Source organism: Haliotis asinina, chromosome 7 (assembly GCF_037392515.1).
Source record: "Haliotis asinina isolate JCU_RB_2024 chromosome 7, JCU_Hal_asi_v2, whole genome shotgun sequence".
Taxonomy (NCBI): Eukaryota; Metazoa; Mollusca; class Gastropoda; order Lepetellida; family Haliotidae; genus Haliotis; species Haliotis asinina.
The window spans coordinates 6,967,541-6,985,072 of NC_090286.1; the positions used below are offsets into that span (position 1 = coordinate 6,967,541).

The 17,532-nt window shown below is 40.0% G+C and overlaps 2 protein-coding genes across 2 annotated transcripts; both read right to left on the reverse strand.

Annotated features, from left to right (window-relative positions):
• Nucleotides 1–343: 343 nt before the first annotated feature.
• On the reverse strand, nt 344–17,298 carry LOC137291240 (uncharacterized). Its single transcript, XM_067822537.1, has 6 exons — nt 17,228–17,298; nt 10,444–10,626; nt 9,761–9,952; nt 2,578–2,739; nt 1,771–1,891; nt 344–683 (listed from the first exon to the last, which is right to left on the reverse strand). Exons 1-6 carry the CDS (start codon nt 17,283–17,285, stop codon nt 344–346), a joined length of 1,056 nt encoding a protein of 351 aa, XP_067678638.1. The 5' UTR covers nt 17,286–17,298.
• Nucleotides 3,039–9,092, reverse strand: LOC137291060 (uncharacterized). Its single transcript, XM_067822339.1, has 5 exons — nt 8,912–9,092; nt 6,221–6,424; nt 4,776–4,913; nt 3,325–3,456; nt 3,039–3,196 (listed from the first exon to the last, which is right to left on the reverse strand). The coding sequence occupies exons 1-5, from the start codon at nt 9,090–9,092 to the stop codon at nt 3,039–3,041; spliced, it is 813 nt and encodes a 270-aa protein (XP_067678440.1).
• Nucleotides 17,299–17,532: the final 234 nt, after the last annotated feature.

Sequence of the window (17,532 nt, forward strand, 5' to 3'; positions counted from 1 at the left end):
ACATTTTTCAAAAGTGAGGACGGAGATATGACTTCTTTTAATATTTTTTATAGAAAAACAGTGACGCAGGAAAAAGACATTTTTATTTTGTTTTCTCAAAACTATAGCTTTGGAGGTTTAGCACGTGTTAATGAGTAGTAGATTCAGTCACACTCTTTCTTACAGACGCTTACTATTACAGAGGACAAATGTGTGATTGGGACGCGAACAAGTCAAAATTATTTTGTTAAATGGCCATAAAAAACTGTCACGCGCGAAAATAAAAGTGACGCGCCCGAGAAACGTTTCACCTTTTTTATTAAGACTTATAAACCCGACATGTGTAAATCAGATATGAAGAGTTTTAGCACGACTTTTCTCCTCCAGATATCGGAATGTTTACATACGTTGTGTTGGTTGTAAGTTCCGTGTAGGTTCTTTCAACTCCTTCTTCTGGATCACGTGATGTGACGTCAAGAACGTCATAATCCTTACGTGACATACTTCCACGTTGTTGCGGTATGGCATTCAGGTCCGTGTAGGGTTTGCCGAGTCCATCGTCTGGATCACGTGATGTAATGTCAAGAACGTCATAATCCTCACGTGACTCGCTCTGATTAACTTGACTTCCGGGTACACCCGGATGAATATCATCAATGATATCATAATATATAACCTGCTCCTGGGTCCTCTGTCTTCGTCGTCTGAAAGTAGGATTTGGACGCAACGTGACATGAAACTACTATTAAAAATGAAGTAACTCTCATTAGTTTGCGCAAGTTCATACTGAGAACTATTTGGCAGAGTCATAGGTATGTGATTCCATTGTGTTTCTTTCTTTTCCTTGAACATATCATTTTTTTTTTGAACTTGCATGTGATTTAAACTTCATGTGGCTACTCGGCTACCTGAGAATGCATGTGATAGTCCACGGTCGAACGTTCGTCAAGAATCCATGTTGCGATTACATTGTTCCATGACATGGTTACATTAATGCTTGTAACCGTATCCGGAATGTCTAAAGTGGTTCGCAAGACTGACCACTGACCACTCCCGTGATTGTTTAGAGGCTTCTTCATACAGATAGAATGTTGCTGCGTGTAGCGTTACACAACAAAACAACAAAGAAGTAAAACATTTGGTTCCTGCGTGTTCCTTAAATAGTCATAGACTTGTAATTTGTGTCAAATCTTGGATAACTTACCAAGTACTTACGTATAGCGATTCAACTTCGACATAAATGTCCTTGAATGTATTTACGTATACTATAAGTTATCACAACGTATCGAGGGAAATACGGGGTTTTATCAGTCCCGAGTAAGGGCTCGGGGAATACAACCTTACTCGGGACTGATAAAACCCCGTATTTCCTTCGATACCATGTGATAACGCATTTATCTAGCTGAATGTTTCCACTAAATCAAAACAACACGCATCGAATCAACTTGCTGCCATGTTGACACCAACTGATCGTTTGACCTCAGTGCACCGCACGTTACTAAAGGCTTGTCGATGCACGCTTTTCTCACTTCTCGTGTCGTCACCGAGGCGTAGCGGGAGGATATGACTTTCGCAGCGGGAGTATAAAAGTCGTATACTCCCGCTGGCGGATCGTGATGGATGTACATGGTATTTTCCCAGAGTCACGTGGACCAATCAAAACTCGACATTCTAACATGAGGCTACATAATGTATCTTAACACTTAATAAGGTTTAAACAAATAAAATTGTATGTGCGTAAAATGCGGAGAATCCACAGCATGGCGTAAAGGTGGACAACTTTATACTCACCGATGTCTACGACTCAGGAGGACAGCTGCTGCCACAACGACTACTACCGCAACCGTTATTCCCAATCCAACAAGGCCTGGCACTAAGGGATTTACGCTTGATCGCAGCGCGTCAGCATCCTCTGGCGACACAGAACAATGTATATTCTTCTTGGATTGTTATCAATGCGTGAAAAAATATATACGCTGGAATCTGTCTAAACCGGTAATCATTGGGACTGAAGAAGTAATCCGGTTTAGACAAAGTGCTGGATTGTAGAGTTGACGGTAAATTTCAAGCAATGGATGGAGCTGAGACTTTATGTCGGTGTTGACAACTTGCCGGATTGGACAGATGCCGGTTCTGACAGCTTCCATTGTACATCGCAACAACCGTGTGAGACAAAGCGTGTGTTTGTGCCTTTCGCTTTAAGGTATCTATAAACAAAGTTTCAGTGATACCACGATTTGACAGGTGGAAACATTACAAAATTAATTGACAGCCAAGAGGAAGATTTGAATATGTTTAGGACAAAGGCGAAACCAATGAAGAATTGGTTACTATGCAAAAACAATTCTGCGCTATATGCCTTAAATCAAGGTTGTTGTTATTGAGATGTAATAGCTACAAATACTGACCAATGAAATAGTAAGTGCGTTTACATTTACTCTGCTTTTAGCAATATTCTAGCAATATCACGGCGGAGGACACCAGAAATGGGCTTCACACATTGTACTCTGGGGGGGAATCGAACCCGGGTCTTCGGCATGACGAGCGAACGCTTTAACCAACAGGCTACCCCACCGCCTCCATGAATGAAATAAGGGCGCTGGGCTTTGCTCTTTCTGTTGTACTTACGTCTATCGCAGTTATCTCCCTTCCATCCTAGCGTGCACGTGCACATGCCATCCACGTGATCACAAAGGCGCCCGACACAGTTCTCGCTGCAATGCTTTCTACAGTCTTGTCCAAATTTGCCAGGTGGACATTCTACCGGGAGAATTATATCTGATATGAGTGAGTGAAACATTCAAAGTCCCTAATGATATAAACGTCACGACCTGTCGTGTCTATTTGCGAATGGTCTGGCGCAACGAACTTTTTATGGATCGGGATCCGTTTGGTGGATCGGGGTCACACAAAATACAGAAAACAAATTTTATTGTATGTACTGTCACCCCAAGAACAGTGTCATTTTGACAAAACTTGGTAGCATTTGTACATTATTCAAACGTACTTTAATACTGAAATTCATCTTAAATTATTGATGCTTTGTGAGCCTGTGCTGATTAATGACAGATGAAATCTAAACCTGTATCACACTGAATTCCGGTCCAACCACGCTCACATCCGTTGATGCACGTGCCGTTGCTAGTGTGACAGATGGAGTCTCTGCACGTGGAACATTTGGTATCACATCTGTATCCATACGTTCCCTGCTCGCAGCCTAACAGGAAATAGAAAGCGATAATGAATAGTTCACAGGTGTAAAAGCAACTAAACCGTCCGAAATTTGCGAGATTGTGTCTGTTACAAGCAAACTATGATCTGAAACTCAGACATATTAGTTCTTACCCAGTGTACATCTATCTCCTATCCATCCGGGTGCACAAGTGCACGTGCCATCCACGTGCTGGCAGTGAGCGTCAACGCAGTTGCTGCTGCAGGTGTACGTGCAGTTGAAGCCGTAACGTCCGTCTGGGCACTCTGCAACATGGAGGATCCAAATGCTGTTTTAGCATCAACAGCCACAAAAGGATCAGAGACCACTGTCCATGTCAGATGTGATACATTGAAGATATTGATATTTTTGATATTTATAATATAGCAAAACAGAGAATAATTACATAATGTTCCTGATGAATTAATCTGTGTCCTCTCGAAATCTCCTGTGACAACGGTATTGAAACCGCTCCAAACATATCGTGTACAGTTATTGTTACTGGTGACATAAATGTAAACAGTACTCATGCTGCCTATAAAATTCTAAATAGAAACAAATATGCGAAATATTATTAGTGAACCGACTAGAGCTACAGAACGTGTCAAAACTTGATGAGTTCCAGTTATTGTCAGCGATGATGTTGAAGTCATGGACTGTGGAGTGATAGATTACAGTAGAAATGTCAACGGGCCTGTAGTCATCGGCTCGTGGTGAATTAGCTCATGAATTTGATGAACATTACGTTGACGAAGACAGATGAATACGTTGATGAAGATGAAGGCATAGTTTAGCTGTTCAAACTTCTTTAGTTGGTTTCACAAGACATGACAAACTAGTATACATGAATGAGGTGAGCGGGGGGGGGGTGGGGGGGTGGGGGGGGTGGGGTGACCAATAACGGCCATAAATGTCATATAGAGTAATTAATGGAAGTGACAAAGAGGAACAAGGTAGTGTTATATGTTATTTTGTGATAATTCTAAACCTTTCGATCGTGTCATGGCATCTATTGAAATAGGATAAGGATGGTGTTAAAAGTAACTTCCTAACTTGACGTGCTAGTTACATAAGCGTACGTACATCAGTTTTTGTGAATGGCACATTATCTCATTCGAGCTACAAGCCTAAGTCCCACAGGGTTCCGTTTTGGGTCCCTTTCTTATGATTGTGTGTGCGAAATAGCCGATGTATTAAATTGCTCAACAAGATTGTTTGCTGATGACACATCACTCGGTATAACATGTGAACATTACAAATAACAATGAATGCACATTAAAGCGCATTAATCGATTGGGCTACGAACATGTTACTTAAATACAATCCAGATAAGGCAGAACCTGTAGTGTTATCGACAGGAGTTATTGACAAGCTAGACCATTACATCTTGACGGCTGTAATGTTAAATCTGTACCTTTACCCTTTGTTTGTGCATTGTGCATGGAGCTAGACACTCAGTGATATTATACTGACTTCCTTTGTCTACGTTTCATAATGATCGGACAAGGTGTTTGCGTCATCTTATATTTCTTCTGATCATGTTTCGTGGAGCAAACTCAATTGGCGCTTGGAAGTTTGTACAGACCTTGTGTACAGTCAACTCCAGTGTAGCCATCTGCGCAGCCTGACACGCAACTTCCGTCAGTCTTGTTGCACACTTCCGCTCGATCATGGCAACGGCACGTGAAGTTGCATTCTAAACCATATTTGTAGTCGAGACAGTCTGAAGTAGACAGGGAACATTTCATTGTTTGGATACACACTACGATTGTCCAAAATCTTTCAAGCTACCTGTTATGCATATAAGAATGTAAAAGGTAAAATTTTGTAACGTCAGCGGAGATTGAAATATTGTCACGACCAAAAGCATACTTCAAAATCAATATGTGGTTATGAAGAAGAAGAAAAGAAAATGTTTTTATCTTCCAAAAATGTGTTCCACAGGAGATATCGCTTGTGTGAAATCAGACGATATCTCCTAGGAAATATCGTTTTGACAGTAGATTTTGTACAATGTCCTGACAATGATATGACGTCATGACGTTGATGACGTCGCAATGCCATGACATCGCTGCATTGCAATTCTACCGGCAATACTGTGTTCAGAGATCTATATTTTTTCATTGAGAGCTGATGAAGAATGATTTGGGATGATAAACAGAATCTCATCCTCGCGTCTGATATGAATTATATCAACACTCGTTGATAAAGGTAAACATATCATCGGCAAGTCTTGGATATCTGTTACTTGATCAAGTCTTGTTGATATATTTGATATCAGTAGACACTTGGGTGAGAATCTCTATTTCTTAAAGCCATACACATTCCATGAAAGTTGTGGACCAACATTCATCTACGTGACACTAAATACACATAGCAGTGAGTTAGTGATTTTAGTTTTACGCCGCACTCAGCAATATTCCAGCTATGTGACGGCGGTCTGTAAACAATCGAGTCTGGACCAGACAATCCAGTGATTGTGCATGAGCATCACTCTGCACAATTGGGAACCGATGACATGAGTCAACCAGGTGAGCGAGCCTGACCACCCGATCCCGTTAGTCGCCTCTTACGACAAGCATAATCGCCTTTTATGGCAAGCATGGGTTGTTGAAGACCTATTCTACCCCGAGACCTTTACGGGCCAAATACATATAGGACAACATGTTGTATGTAAAAGTAATATATTAATATACATGTAATTCTGTAAATTATTACTAGAGGTAAAAGATACATACAATACAATACGACCTAGTGGATAATATTATCTCATTTGGGGTTATATTTCGTGACGCATTGCATTTCTTCTCCCCAGTACCGTAAAGATTGACAGTACTTTGAACTTAAACTTGGACCTCACGTATTCCACACTGAGAACGATTCAAATCTGCCCGTAAAAATCTGTCCGTATGCCATATCCGGAATTGAAAGTGGTAATATATGAGAAATGATACTGACCCTTTCAACTTTCATCTGATGAAATGAATATGTTGTACAAAGAAGATTCATTCTAGATGAACAAACTCTCACCACCGAACACCTGCACCTCACACAGCGTCAGTATCTTGCAATCTCCTCTCAAGGTCACCTCCAGTCTGTTGGCAGTTCGACTGGCTGACATCTGTACTGACGTCACTTCCGATGGTGTATCTGACCGATCTTCGTATACTTGTTTCAAACCACTAACGCCTGCTTTCCCCATACGGATGCGAAAAGCTTTGAGTCTCACATCAGCTGAAAAATCAATGGTTGATAACTAGCCTTGTTTTCTTTCTTTTGCAACGCTCAACATTTGACATTATGAGTGGACAAGACAATGGGCAAAGTCTGTGAGCATGTATGAGACCCAAGATGGTTAACCATATATCTGATATTGTGCTGCCCTTGTCTACGTCTTTGAAAGACTTTCAGAAAATCCTCCAAATCTACCATTCGTAGAACCCGTGAAAATCTGGGATAGAACTGATGTTCAGTACCTATACTTGCCGTAAGAGGGAACGTACGGGATCGGCTGATCAGGCTCGCGGCCTGGTTTGAGACAAGTCATCGTACCCCAAAGACGTAGATCGATGCTCATGCTGTGGCGCACTGGATTGATTTACAGACTCCCGTCATATAACTGGAATATTTCTAAGCGTGACGTGAAAATATACTCACTCACTCATTCACTCCATTTGTAGAAATGAACAAAGGCAACATGTGATTCATTTAATGCAGTTGCTGAATCTGATAGCATGTGATCCAAATGTTAATGGTTTCGCGACTTAATAAGGATCTTATATTTTGTCTGTTTGACTCAAAAATGTTAGATGCAAGTGGTGTGGACCTGGCAAATATATGCAGTCTACTATTTCGTAATATTACTTGTTGTATGAAAAAACCCAAAGTATTTGGTTTTCTTCCTGGTATTCAATGGTATACCAAATCATATTCCGAAGTTTAACAGCCACTTATTTGCAGACAGAATCACCTGACAGCCGTAATTGGATGATTTAGTGTAAGATTTGTTGAAGTACAGAAATTAAAACTGCGGATTTTTAAAATTTAGTGCAGTTTTTTTAAACGTGAATACACATGCAGTCATATCATCAAGTAGGTGACACATGATGCGGAACTGGGGTTGATGTGTTTTGTTTCCTGTACTCCGAACTATAATCGTACTATGGAAACATAGATTCATATTAACTGCTGACGTATTGCACGTCAAGTCTATTCTGCATGTACAGTATGGTTCAAAATTATTGAGAATAGCTAAAGTATTTCATATTATTAAACGAGAACAAATCAGATAAAATTGAATGTATTGTGAAAGTGAACTGACCTTTTCATGTTGTGTAGGTAACAATTTAATATTTTATCAAGTCTCCTTGAGCTTCACGGCACAGTCTAAGACGGGTAGGCATACTTACTATCAGAGAGGTTAGTGTCTCGTGAGTTATGCTGTCCCAGTATCGGACCACTTCTCTCTTCATGTCTTCAATTTTTGTCAACCCCTTTTGACTCACACATTCCTTCATCATCGACCAGATGTTCTCAATGGGATTTAAGTCAGGACTATATGCAGGAAATGGTAATGCAGTCACATTTTTCTCCTGAAACCACTGCTTGGCATGTTTTGCGGTGTGTTTAGGATCATTATCTTGCTGCAAAATCCAGTCATTTCCATAAAACACGTGCACTTGGAAGGAGAAAATTATCTAATATGTTAGTGTAGCGTTGACTTGTCAGATTTCCCTCAAACACACACAGCGGGGTCGTTCCTAATAAGGATATCCCTCCCCATACATGAAACTTTGGGCTGTATTTAGGTCGTCGATACAACGGTGCTGACGCAGACTTTGTCCATATTTTCACATTATTGGGATATACCCATATTGAGCTTTCATCAGTAAAAATCACATTTTCCCAGTCAAAGTTTTCATGTGCCAAACACCACTCAACACGCCTGTCTTTATGTTCTTGTTTCATGAGAGGAGAAGGAATTCCAGTCTTTTTCTCCCATCCAAGATCAATCAAATTTCTTCTAACCGTAGATTTTGATACAACTGTTGATCCCCTTTCTATCATTTCACACCTGATGTTGGAGATGCTTGCCCTTTGCTTTTTAGACGCTAAAATTCCCAGCCGGAAGCGATCTGAGAAGTCCAATTTTCTGGGTCTCCGTGCTCCTTTCTGGTGCCCAAAATCCTTTCCCTCTTTAAAATTCTTCCTAATCCTATACACAGTAGAAAGAGGAGTTCCTGTTCTCTCTGCCAATGTATTTACATCATCAATTCCTTGATTACACAACTCAAAAATCAACCTTCTTTTATCTTCAGCAGACATTGTTGACAGTGCTGAGGACAATGACGTCTGCTACAAATTCAGGGGAGGTAACTCTAATTGTGCTATACTCAGTAGGCCAAGATGAATTACCTCCCTTATACCATTACTTTAAGTATCAGTGAATCAGTTGAGGTGTTATGATAGCTCAAAGTAAGAAGAAAAATTCTCAATAATTATGAACCAGACTATATGTCGATCCACAGTAATATGTACATGTGTCTGTCTCCTCTCATTTAGTGCATTCCCATTGTACACATTTATCCTGTAGGTCTGATAATATACAGTAATACGTACATCTGTCTGTATGCCACTTACTTGGTGCATTCCCATTGTACACATTTACATGTATGTCTGGTAATCTACAATGATACGTACATCTGTCTGTATGCCACTTACTTGGTGCATTCCTGTTGTACACATCCACTCTGTATATCTGGTAGTCCTGTCCCAGCCGGACAATCCAGTTGGGATCTGTTGTCCCAGTCTCTGAACACGATGTTACTGCAGTGTGAGTACATGATCTATCTTCAAATCTGGCAGAAGTGCCGGCGTCCACCGCAAGAGATGAATTATACATGCCAAACACTGAAGACTGTGATGTGTATCCTCTCAGTGCGATGTTTCTGCCTGAAAGAGAAACATTTAAAAACAAAGAAACAAAAACATGTGCCGTGTAAAATTCTCACTCGTGACTCGCCGTGACTACTACTACTACTACTACTACTACTACTACTACTACTACTACTACTACTACTACTACTACTACTACTACTACTTGCTTTAACATCCACATACCATATACCTCAGTAAATCGATGAAACCAGCTTAAGTCTGGAGTCGTAGAAGCAGCCAAACACACACACACACACTCATTTGTGACGTCGTCATTTGAGCGAAATATTCTTAAGTGCGACCTTAAACCCATTTTCACCCCTCTACAAAAGGGTTGCAGTATATCAAAAGCAAAAACTGCGCATCTCGGTAGGTACACATCCTAATTTATAGTTTTAATCAAAATGTATACGAACAATTTGATATCAAGACAACTATGACTCCATATCAGATGTCCCGTAGAGAAGCAAGTGTCTTGATGCTATGTGTGTTTTAGATAAATCTTAACTGATTGTTTGCTGAATTAGTTAATAGTAGGTATGGTTGTCGATAATGGAGTAATTAGGAAATAATATCTTTGTTCCGCCTCGGCCCGGCCCGCGGTTTGGACAGTCCCATAACACTGTGGCTTACCTCCATAAACGTTTACTTCACTTAAAGCCACTCTTGACTCCGTCGTGCCTGTACCGACAAGAGTGATAGTGGTGGCGTTCACGACGTTCTTGCACGTGATTCTCAACGTTGTGGACGTGATCCAAGTGTTCAGGGCGTTACACGGCATGACCGTGCCTTCATTTGTGGTTGTCATTGCAATCTTCCGCGTTCCTGTAACCATGGAGATATACAATCTTGTAACATAAACAGGGAACACATACATGATTATACAATTGATTACACCGCACTGCCTTGAAGATCCGTGTTAGAACTGATCTTCAGTAACCCATGCTTGTAGTAAGAGGCGACTGACGGGATCAGGTGGTGATACTCGCAGAATTGTTGATACATGTCATCGTATACAAATACGATGTTCATGATGTTGATCACTAGATTGACTGGTCCTGACTTCATTATTTACAGACCACCGCCATATATGAAAAACTGCCGAGCACGGCGTTAAACAATAAATAAAGAAACAAAAGCATGTTAAGGAAAACAACAAATAATAAGCAAACAAAAACCGGCACTACCACTGATGTTTACTGCTGATATGTTTGGTCTGAACACTTTAAGGAAAATGGATATGTTTAATATGGCGATTCACTCTGGGCAGTACACTCTTAAAGTGAGTGTACCTGAAGAAATTAGCGCTACACTACCATACTTCGCTGGCACATTGACGTCCACCCAGATGATCCAGGCAGGGTGTTGTAAATCCACGCTCCATGTTGGGTCCAGGGTGGATTCTGTTAAAGAGTAGCTGGTAGTGTCACCGTCTACAGCAGAGGATGATGCAAACGAAGTACTGGATTGTGTTGTTGTTTGGTTGAAGGCAATGGAAACTGTAACATTTGAATCAAGGTTAAACATTTTGTTGAGAGCGTTAATGCATATATACTGGTAGCCCCGTTTGGACAAATGTCACGAACTCGCTTGGCTGATGGCAATGGGGGCTGTAACATGTGACTCAAGGTTAAAGATTCGGTTCTGGACAATGCAGTATACATGTGTACAACTGTATTGCTGCGTTGTGTCATAAAAGCACGGCACACGCTGCTGGCAGTCGGGAACAGCAGGTATTGATGACATGTAAACCATAAATAATTAACCTTACGGTAATGGCAAAGTTGTAGTACTCACTAATCTGTGAATTGTTCAGCTTTCTGAACACCACGTCACGTGACTATGACAAAACACTGAAGCATAAATAATTAATCTTCCGGCGTTAATGACAACGCTGCAAAAGTCACTAAACTGGGGATTTCTCAGCCTTCTGAAGCTAAAGCGTGCGTTGATCGAACCAATGAAACTTTCGCTCTCCAGGCAAACTGTCTACCCTATGCACCACAGGGGTCATGTCATGCGATATAAAAACCTGTCAAATTAACAAAGGGATCTGTGTCAAAACTAGGTGGCAAAGGTCGAAAATGAATAATGCTTAATGCATGTAAAGTGCCACGTGACTAATGACTGATTAGAGACTAAAATATTTTCCTGATGTTACATGTTACGTCATGGTTTCATCACCTTACGTTAGAGCCAAGAATGAGAAATGGCAACTAAAGAGGTAAACGTACGGTACTGGCAGCCGGGGCCAAAGTATCCCCTCTGACACAAGGGCGAAGAACAGCTTCCTGTTGTGGAGTCACATTGTCTTTTGTCGAAACAATGGCACTGGAACCTGCAGGACGGTCCGAACCAATAATTTCCCCGGCTGTCTCGGACACACGGCTTGTCTACAACACCGTGAGAAAAACATTTACATAGCAACCATGTCTGTGTCAAGCACATCTCTATACCGTAGAAAGAATACACATACACACACACACACACACACACACACACACACACACACACACACACACACACATCATGAGCATCGATCTACTTAGTTGGTATACGATGACGTGTATCAACAAGTCAGAACGCTTGCACATGATTATACAGTTCATTATACCGTTCTGGAGGGAAGATCCGGTCTGCACTAATCCATGCTTGTCTCTCTCTTGAAGATCCGTGTTAGAACTGGTCTTCACATGCACACACATGCACACACACACAGACACACACTCATGTCAACTTCATTCAAATATACTGAAAGGCCACAGGCCTATAGTACAAGCAATCAACTTCAAAACTTTAGATAAAAATCATTGTAAGTACAGCATACAGATACAACATGCCATAGCATATCTTATTCAGCGCATCACATGTTATGTAATTAGTTATGACAAATGGATACCTACATGTAACTAATATTATGTTCTAACATATATTCAGCTCTGAATTTCATTGCTTAATACACAAACATTGCCAGGTTTTGAAGTATAATTATGTTTCTATTCCTCAATAGCGCAACAAATTTGTGTTGGTTTGCATGCACACTGTAGTATTTGTTGATATAAAGATTTCTCAATCGAGTATACACCGGGCATATTAAAAGAAAATGATATTCATCTTCAATGGCACACTGATCACAAAGCTTGCAAATCCTATTCTCTCTATCAGTCACTCTAAATCTTCCACTCTCAATATATAAATTGTGCGAGGAACATCTAAATCTACTTAACGCCGTTCTAAACTTTTTGACATTAATAACTGACAGATACATTTCCTGGTCTAAATTATATTTAATCATTCTATAGTAAAGACATTTGCTCGAAAGAGACATGTTTTCAAACCATTCATGCAAATACATATCTTTTAGTCTTCTCGTTAATTCTGAAATAAACAAGTTCTTAAAATCGACATATTGATTGTTCCAGACATATCCAAAGCCTTTTGTGAATAGAAATTTTCTAATTGCAGTAACCCAGTTAGTGTGGCCGTTTCTATCAAATAGTACCAACATATTGTAGCATTTTTTGGGTAAACGATACGGGGGCATATTCAATAATTTTAACCAATATTTAATTACCTTTATACTCGTAAATAGCGACATTGGATATCTACCACATTCTCCGTAAACCATTAAATTCGTTGTATTGTGTTCAACACCAAGAAATTTCTTGCAGGCTTGTAATTGCACCCGTTCAATATCTGGTAGATGACTTAACCCCCAAATTTCAGCTCCGTGTGATATTATAGGGTAAATTTTTGCATCAAATATCTTGAAGTACGAACTTATATTTAAATCTCCAAATACATTCAGTTGCTTATAGAGACCTATCATGACCTTCTGAGCTTGCAGACTTGCGTACTTAGCATGTGTTAGCCATGAGAGACAGTGACTAAAAAATATTCCCAAGTATTTATACGAATTGGTGGTTTCTAGTTCTATGCCCCTGTACTGCCATTTCTCATTTTTCGCTAGGCGCCCTCCCCTTTTGAAAACTACTACTTTAGTTTTATTCCTGTTAACCTTTAACTTGTACTCATCACAATATGTCTCTAGTTCCATTATTAGTTTTTGTAAACCTGCCACAGTGCTCGAGAATAGGACAATGTCATCTGCAAAAAGCAGCAGAAATACGTGTACATTATCTGGATGCAATTGGATTCCATTTTCACAATTCATTTCAATTTGAGTTGCTAGTTCATTAATGAAAAACGAAAATAAGAATGGGCTAAGTATACAACCTTGCCTCACTCCAAGCTCTAGGTTAAATGTATCTGACAATTAATTATTATTTCTGACGCAAGCTTTTACATTTTCATAGATATTGTGTAACAGATTTTTCATTTTCGGGCTAAGTCCATGAGTACTGAATGTATCCCAAAGTTTCTTCCTGTCGATAGAGTCAAACTCTTTTTCAAAATCAACAAAAAGAACATATAATTTACCACCCTTGAAATTAAGATAACGTTGTATAATACTATGTAGGATAAACATATTGTCTATGGTCGTATACCCTTGTCTAAATCCAGCCTGAGACTCACTGATTTTATTCATTGCTTCCCCCCACGTCATTAGTCTTTTATTTATGATAAAAGTGAAAACTTTACTAAAAATGTTTAAAAGTGTGATTCCTCTATAGTTGTTTGGATTGTCAACACTGCCTTGTTTATGAATTGGAACGATAATACCGATGGACCAACTGGATGGATACGTTCCGCTTTCAAGAATGATATTGAACAACAGTTCCAGGTAGGGCGCTATTATATCTGCTGAGCTCTTAATCATCTCAGGTAAAACATCATCAACCCCAGGCGATTTATTACATTTTAAGTTATTGATACCATCAAGTATTTCTTCTCTACTGATCGGAGAATCCAACATATCCTTTGTTATTTCAAAACTAGAGTCAGAGGTTTCAGAAGCGTTTAATGTTTCTACCTTATCATTTACTCCTTTCTGTTGATCAGTTCTGAAATTGAAGAGGCCACTAAAATGCTGATGCCAGTCATTCATGTCAATACTGTTGTTTGATATGGTAGGATTCTTCAAAGACTTAAGTTTATTCCAGAACTTTTTTGAATCTGCTATATTATTTTCTATATCCGCTTTTTTGTTCTTATAATAATCAAGCTTTTTTTGTTTACAAACTGCATTATATTCATTTCTTACTTGACAATAATCTTCAAACGTTTCCTTGTCTTTTACCTTTCTAAACTTGTTTAGTAATTTACACCGTTTTCTTTTCAATTTTTCGCAAGTTCCATCATACCATTTGTTTGATATTCTACGTATCATACCAACTTTACGTTTCATATCTTCCGCTGCGGAACACAGTGCGTCTGTGACATATCTAATGCTATCGTCTATATTTGTAAAAGCAGAATCGACTGACTTGTCAAACAATAACTGAATGTTTTCAGACAATAGATTTTCTCGAAATACTTCAACTTTATCCTGTTGCCAATAAAACCTATAGGCCTTATTTGAATTTCTCTTAGTGTTATCTAAAGATCTAACATGTTGTGCTTTTACTGATAAGGTAACAGGTAGGTGATCTGATTCAGTACGTGACTGTATGCTAAAGTCACAAACATGGTCAAATAATACAGACGATGATATTATGTAATCTATTACACTTGCCCCGTTGTTACCTATAAAAGTAAAGTCTCCAACTTCTGTATCACCACCACAGCGCCCATTCATAATATGAATATTCATGATAGAACAAAGATCTAGTAAGGATTTACCAAAGTTGTTTAAAGTTCTGTTCAAATTAAAATAGTCTGTTAAAAAGTCCCACTTTGATGCATTTTGGTTTTCTGTATAATCTAGAAGGTCATCTTCTACAAAATCTGGGTTTGTACTAGTTCGGGCATTAAAATCTCCGCCACTGAGGATATAAACATCGGGTAAACCAGAAATGATATCTAATAAGGACTCTTGATACAGAAGCACTCCGTTTTTACAGTTTGGTGATAGTTTATCATACCAGGTCGAGCTCTCCGGTTGAATGTAAACACATGAGTATAGAATGTCTCTGTCTAAACCAAATAGAACTCGATCAAATAATATGAAGATAGCATTATCTGTTAGCTTTATCCATTTCTTATAACTACAAAACTGACGACGTATTAACACTACCATTCCACCGGATAGTCTCCCACTAGTAGATAATTTGTCTGCTGTTTTCACTATCACATCATGATCAGGGAAGATATTCTGTAATTCTACATCACCACTCCAAGTTTCACTCAGGCCAATTACATCAAATGATTTAACATAGTCAATAAAATCGGTGTCACCTAATTTGTGTATAATTCCACCAATGTTCCAAAACAAAAAAGTCACTGAGTCTGTCGGGTTATCATGGTCATTTGTAGTAGTAATGTGTGTGTTAGGAATTGGCTGTACATATGAGTGTTTCCGATGCGCCGTAAAATGTTCCTTATGAGACTCAAGGCCCTGGCCACACCCCTAGTGGGTGTCGTCCATGTCCGCGTGACGTGAGTCAGACCTGGGTCTCCGGCTGAGTCCCTGGTTACTTCCACCCCAAGCGTTGTTACGTGTGCGTGAACGTGGTCGTGTAGCCCTGTTCGAGTGAGCCGTGTTGTTCAAGGGAACTTCCATCAGCTTGTTACCTTTAAAGTAGTAACGCATGTTGGGGTTCTCTGTACGCCGTCGCTGTAGCTCCTGACGTTGGAATGTGGTCAAGTCGTTAGCGATCCCCACTCCTTGACTTTTCAATTCACTTCTCAGCTTGACCGACCGCCATTTGTCCTCCCAATTGCACATTCTCACTATAATAGGCCTTGGCTTGTCCCCCCTTTTACCAGACAATCTGTGGGCCCTCTCAATATCCCTGGAGACTAAGGGTGGAAGATCAGTACCTTCCCTGGCTTTATTAAGAATGTCCAGCACTTTCTGCTTACTGTCAGTGTAAGTCTCTCGGTCCTCACCCTCAGGTACATTATACAGAACTAGGTTGTTTCGTCTGCTACGCTGTTCCTGGTCTTCTATCCTATAATCTAACTCCTCTAGATAACTCTCCATATTATGCGCCCGTTCATCTAGTGCGTCAACATCCAGTCTGATCACATGCTGCTCTTGTTTATTGGAATTAATATCATCTCTCAACTTCTGTATGTCAATCTTCATGCTGTTGATATCATCTTTAATCGATCTGATGTCTGTAGCTAATCTGACCTCACTAGCCTTAATCTGTTCCAAATTGGTGCTCATCATCTCCTCTAAACCATCTACAGGGCCAGGGTTGAGTTCTATGTCACCTGACAGCAGAAGCATAGACGGGATCAGTCTCTTAAGAGGCAAAGCTGCTCCTGCCCTCAGGTATTTGTAACTCACGGCACTTGTCAGAGCTGAGCTGTCCGTCTGACAGACAGACAGACAGACATACAGACAGACATACAGACATGCAGAGATACATACATACATACATACATACACACACACACACACACACACACACACACACACACACACATACAGACATACATACATACATACATACATACATACATACATACATACATACATACATACATACATACATACATACACGTCCCTACGTAAGATATTTCTCATCTTCGTTTAAAACCTAAGAACGTTTATGCGTCCACGAATTGATGTGAGATAACATGCTGTGAGAGGAAAATCAAGATAATTGCAGGTCATCGGCGTAACGAGTCAGAAATATCTCAGAGCAGTTGTTGAGGACTGCGTGAGTCAAGACTGTATATGGCGCATTAAATCCTCCTCACACCAATAGCATGTGAGAGAACACTGTCACACAGCGGTTTATTCCGCTCTATCATTCAATCTACATTCATTGGATAGCTACGACTGTCTACCGGTAAATTTGATTAAGTTGTGATTAAGTTGGCTTTTTAATCATCACTCAATAGCCTCGTATTGCCTCGATCATTTACTAATCACTAAATCCTTGTCTGGTTTCTATTTCCTCAGAAACAGAAACAACCCTGGTGAAGACTTTGTACAGGAAAGTACAATACATAAGCAATCCAGACCAGACAGTTATGTACATTTGTTCACTAGTGGAACCTTTGAGACAAGAAGAGGGGTAATACCTGCAGAACTCCAAGACAATATTCCTGCCGCGACTACGATGGCAATTATAGCGACCATTGTGTAATCCCCTTCATGTAGGCCTGCCGCTGTAGCCGCTGTAACCGCTGTAACCGCTGTAAACGCTGTAAACGCTGTAACCTGTTTGTCATGCTGAGACAACAGACTAGGATGCATACGTCGGGAAGCTTGCCGAAAGTCATCATATCCTGACTGATTATAACCGTACACGACATGACACGCCCTTCGGAAAAAGAAACGCATTAGCGAACGAGGACGGTTTTACATAAAGCATCTTAGACCTTGT

Excerpts from the sequence above, each read along its gene's own strand:
- LOC137291240 (XM_067822537.1), bottom strand. The coding sequence starts at position 17,285 with ATGGTCGCTATAATTGCCATCGTAGTCGCGGCAGGAATATTGTCTTGG. Across the intron at positions 9,953-10,443 it reads CAATGTGCCAGCGAAGTATG|GAACGCGGAAGATTGCAATG; the intron begins GTAGTGTAGCGC and ends CCATGGTTACAG. Across the intron at positions 1,892-2,577 it reads CAGAAAGAGCAAAGCCCAGC|AGGATGCTGACGCGCTGCGA; the intron begins GCCCTTATTTCA and ends CTGTGTCGCCAG.
- LOC137291060 (XM_067822339.1), bottom strand. The coding sequence starts at position 9,092 with ATGTATAATTCATCTCTTGCGGTGGACGCCGGCACTTCTGCCAGATTT. Across the intron at positions 4,914-6,220 it reads TGAGGTGCAGGTGTTCGGTG|ACTGTCTCGACTACAAATAT; the intron begins GTGAGAGTTTGT and ends TGTCTACTTCAG. Across the intron at positions 3,457-4,775 it reads TGGAGTTGACTGTACACAAG|AGTGCCCAGACGGACGTTAC; the intron begins GTCTGTACAAAC and ends TCCATGTTGCAG.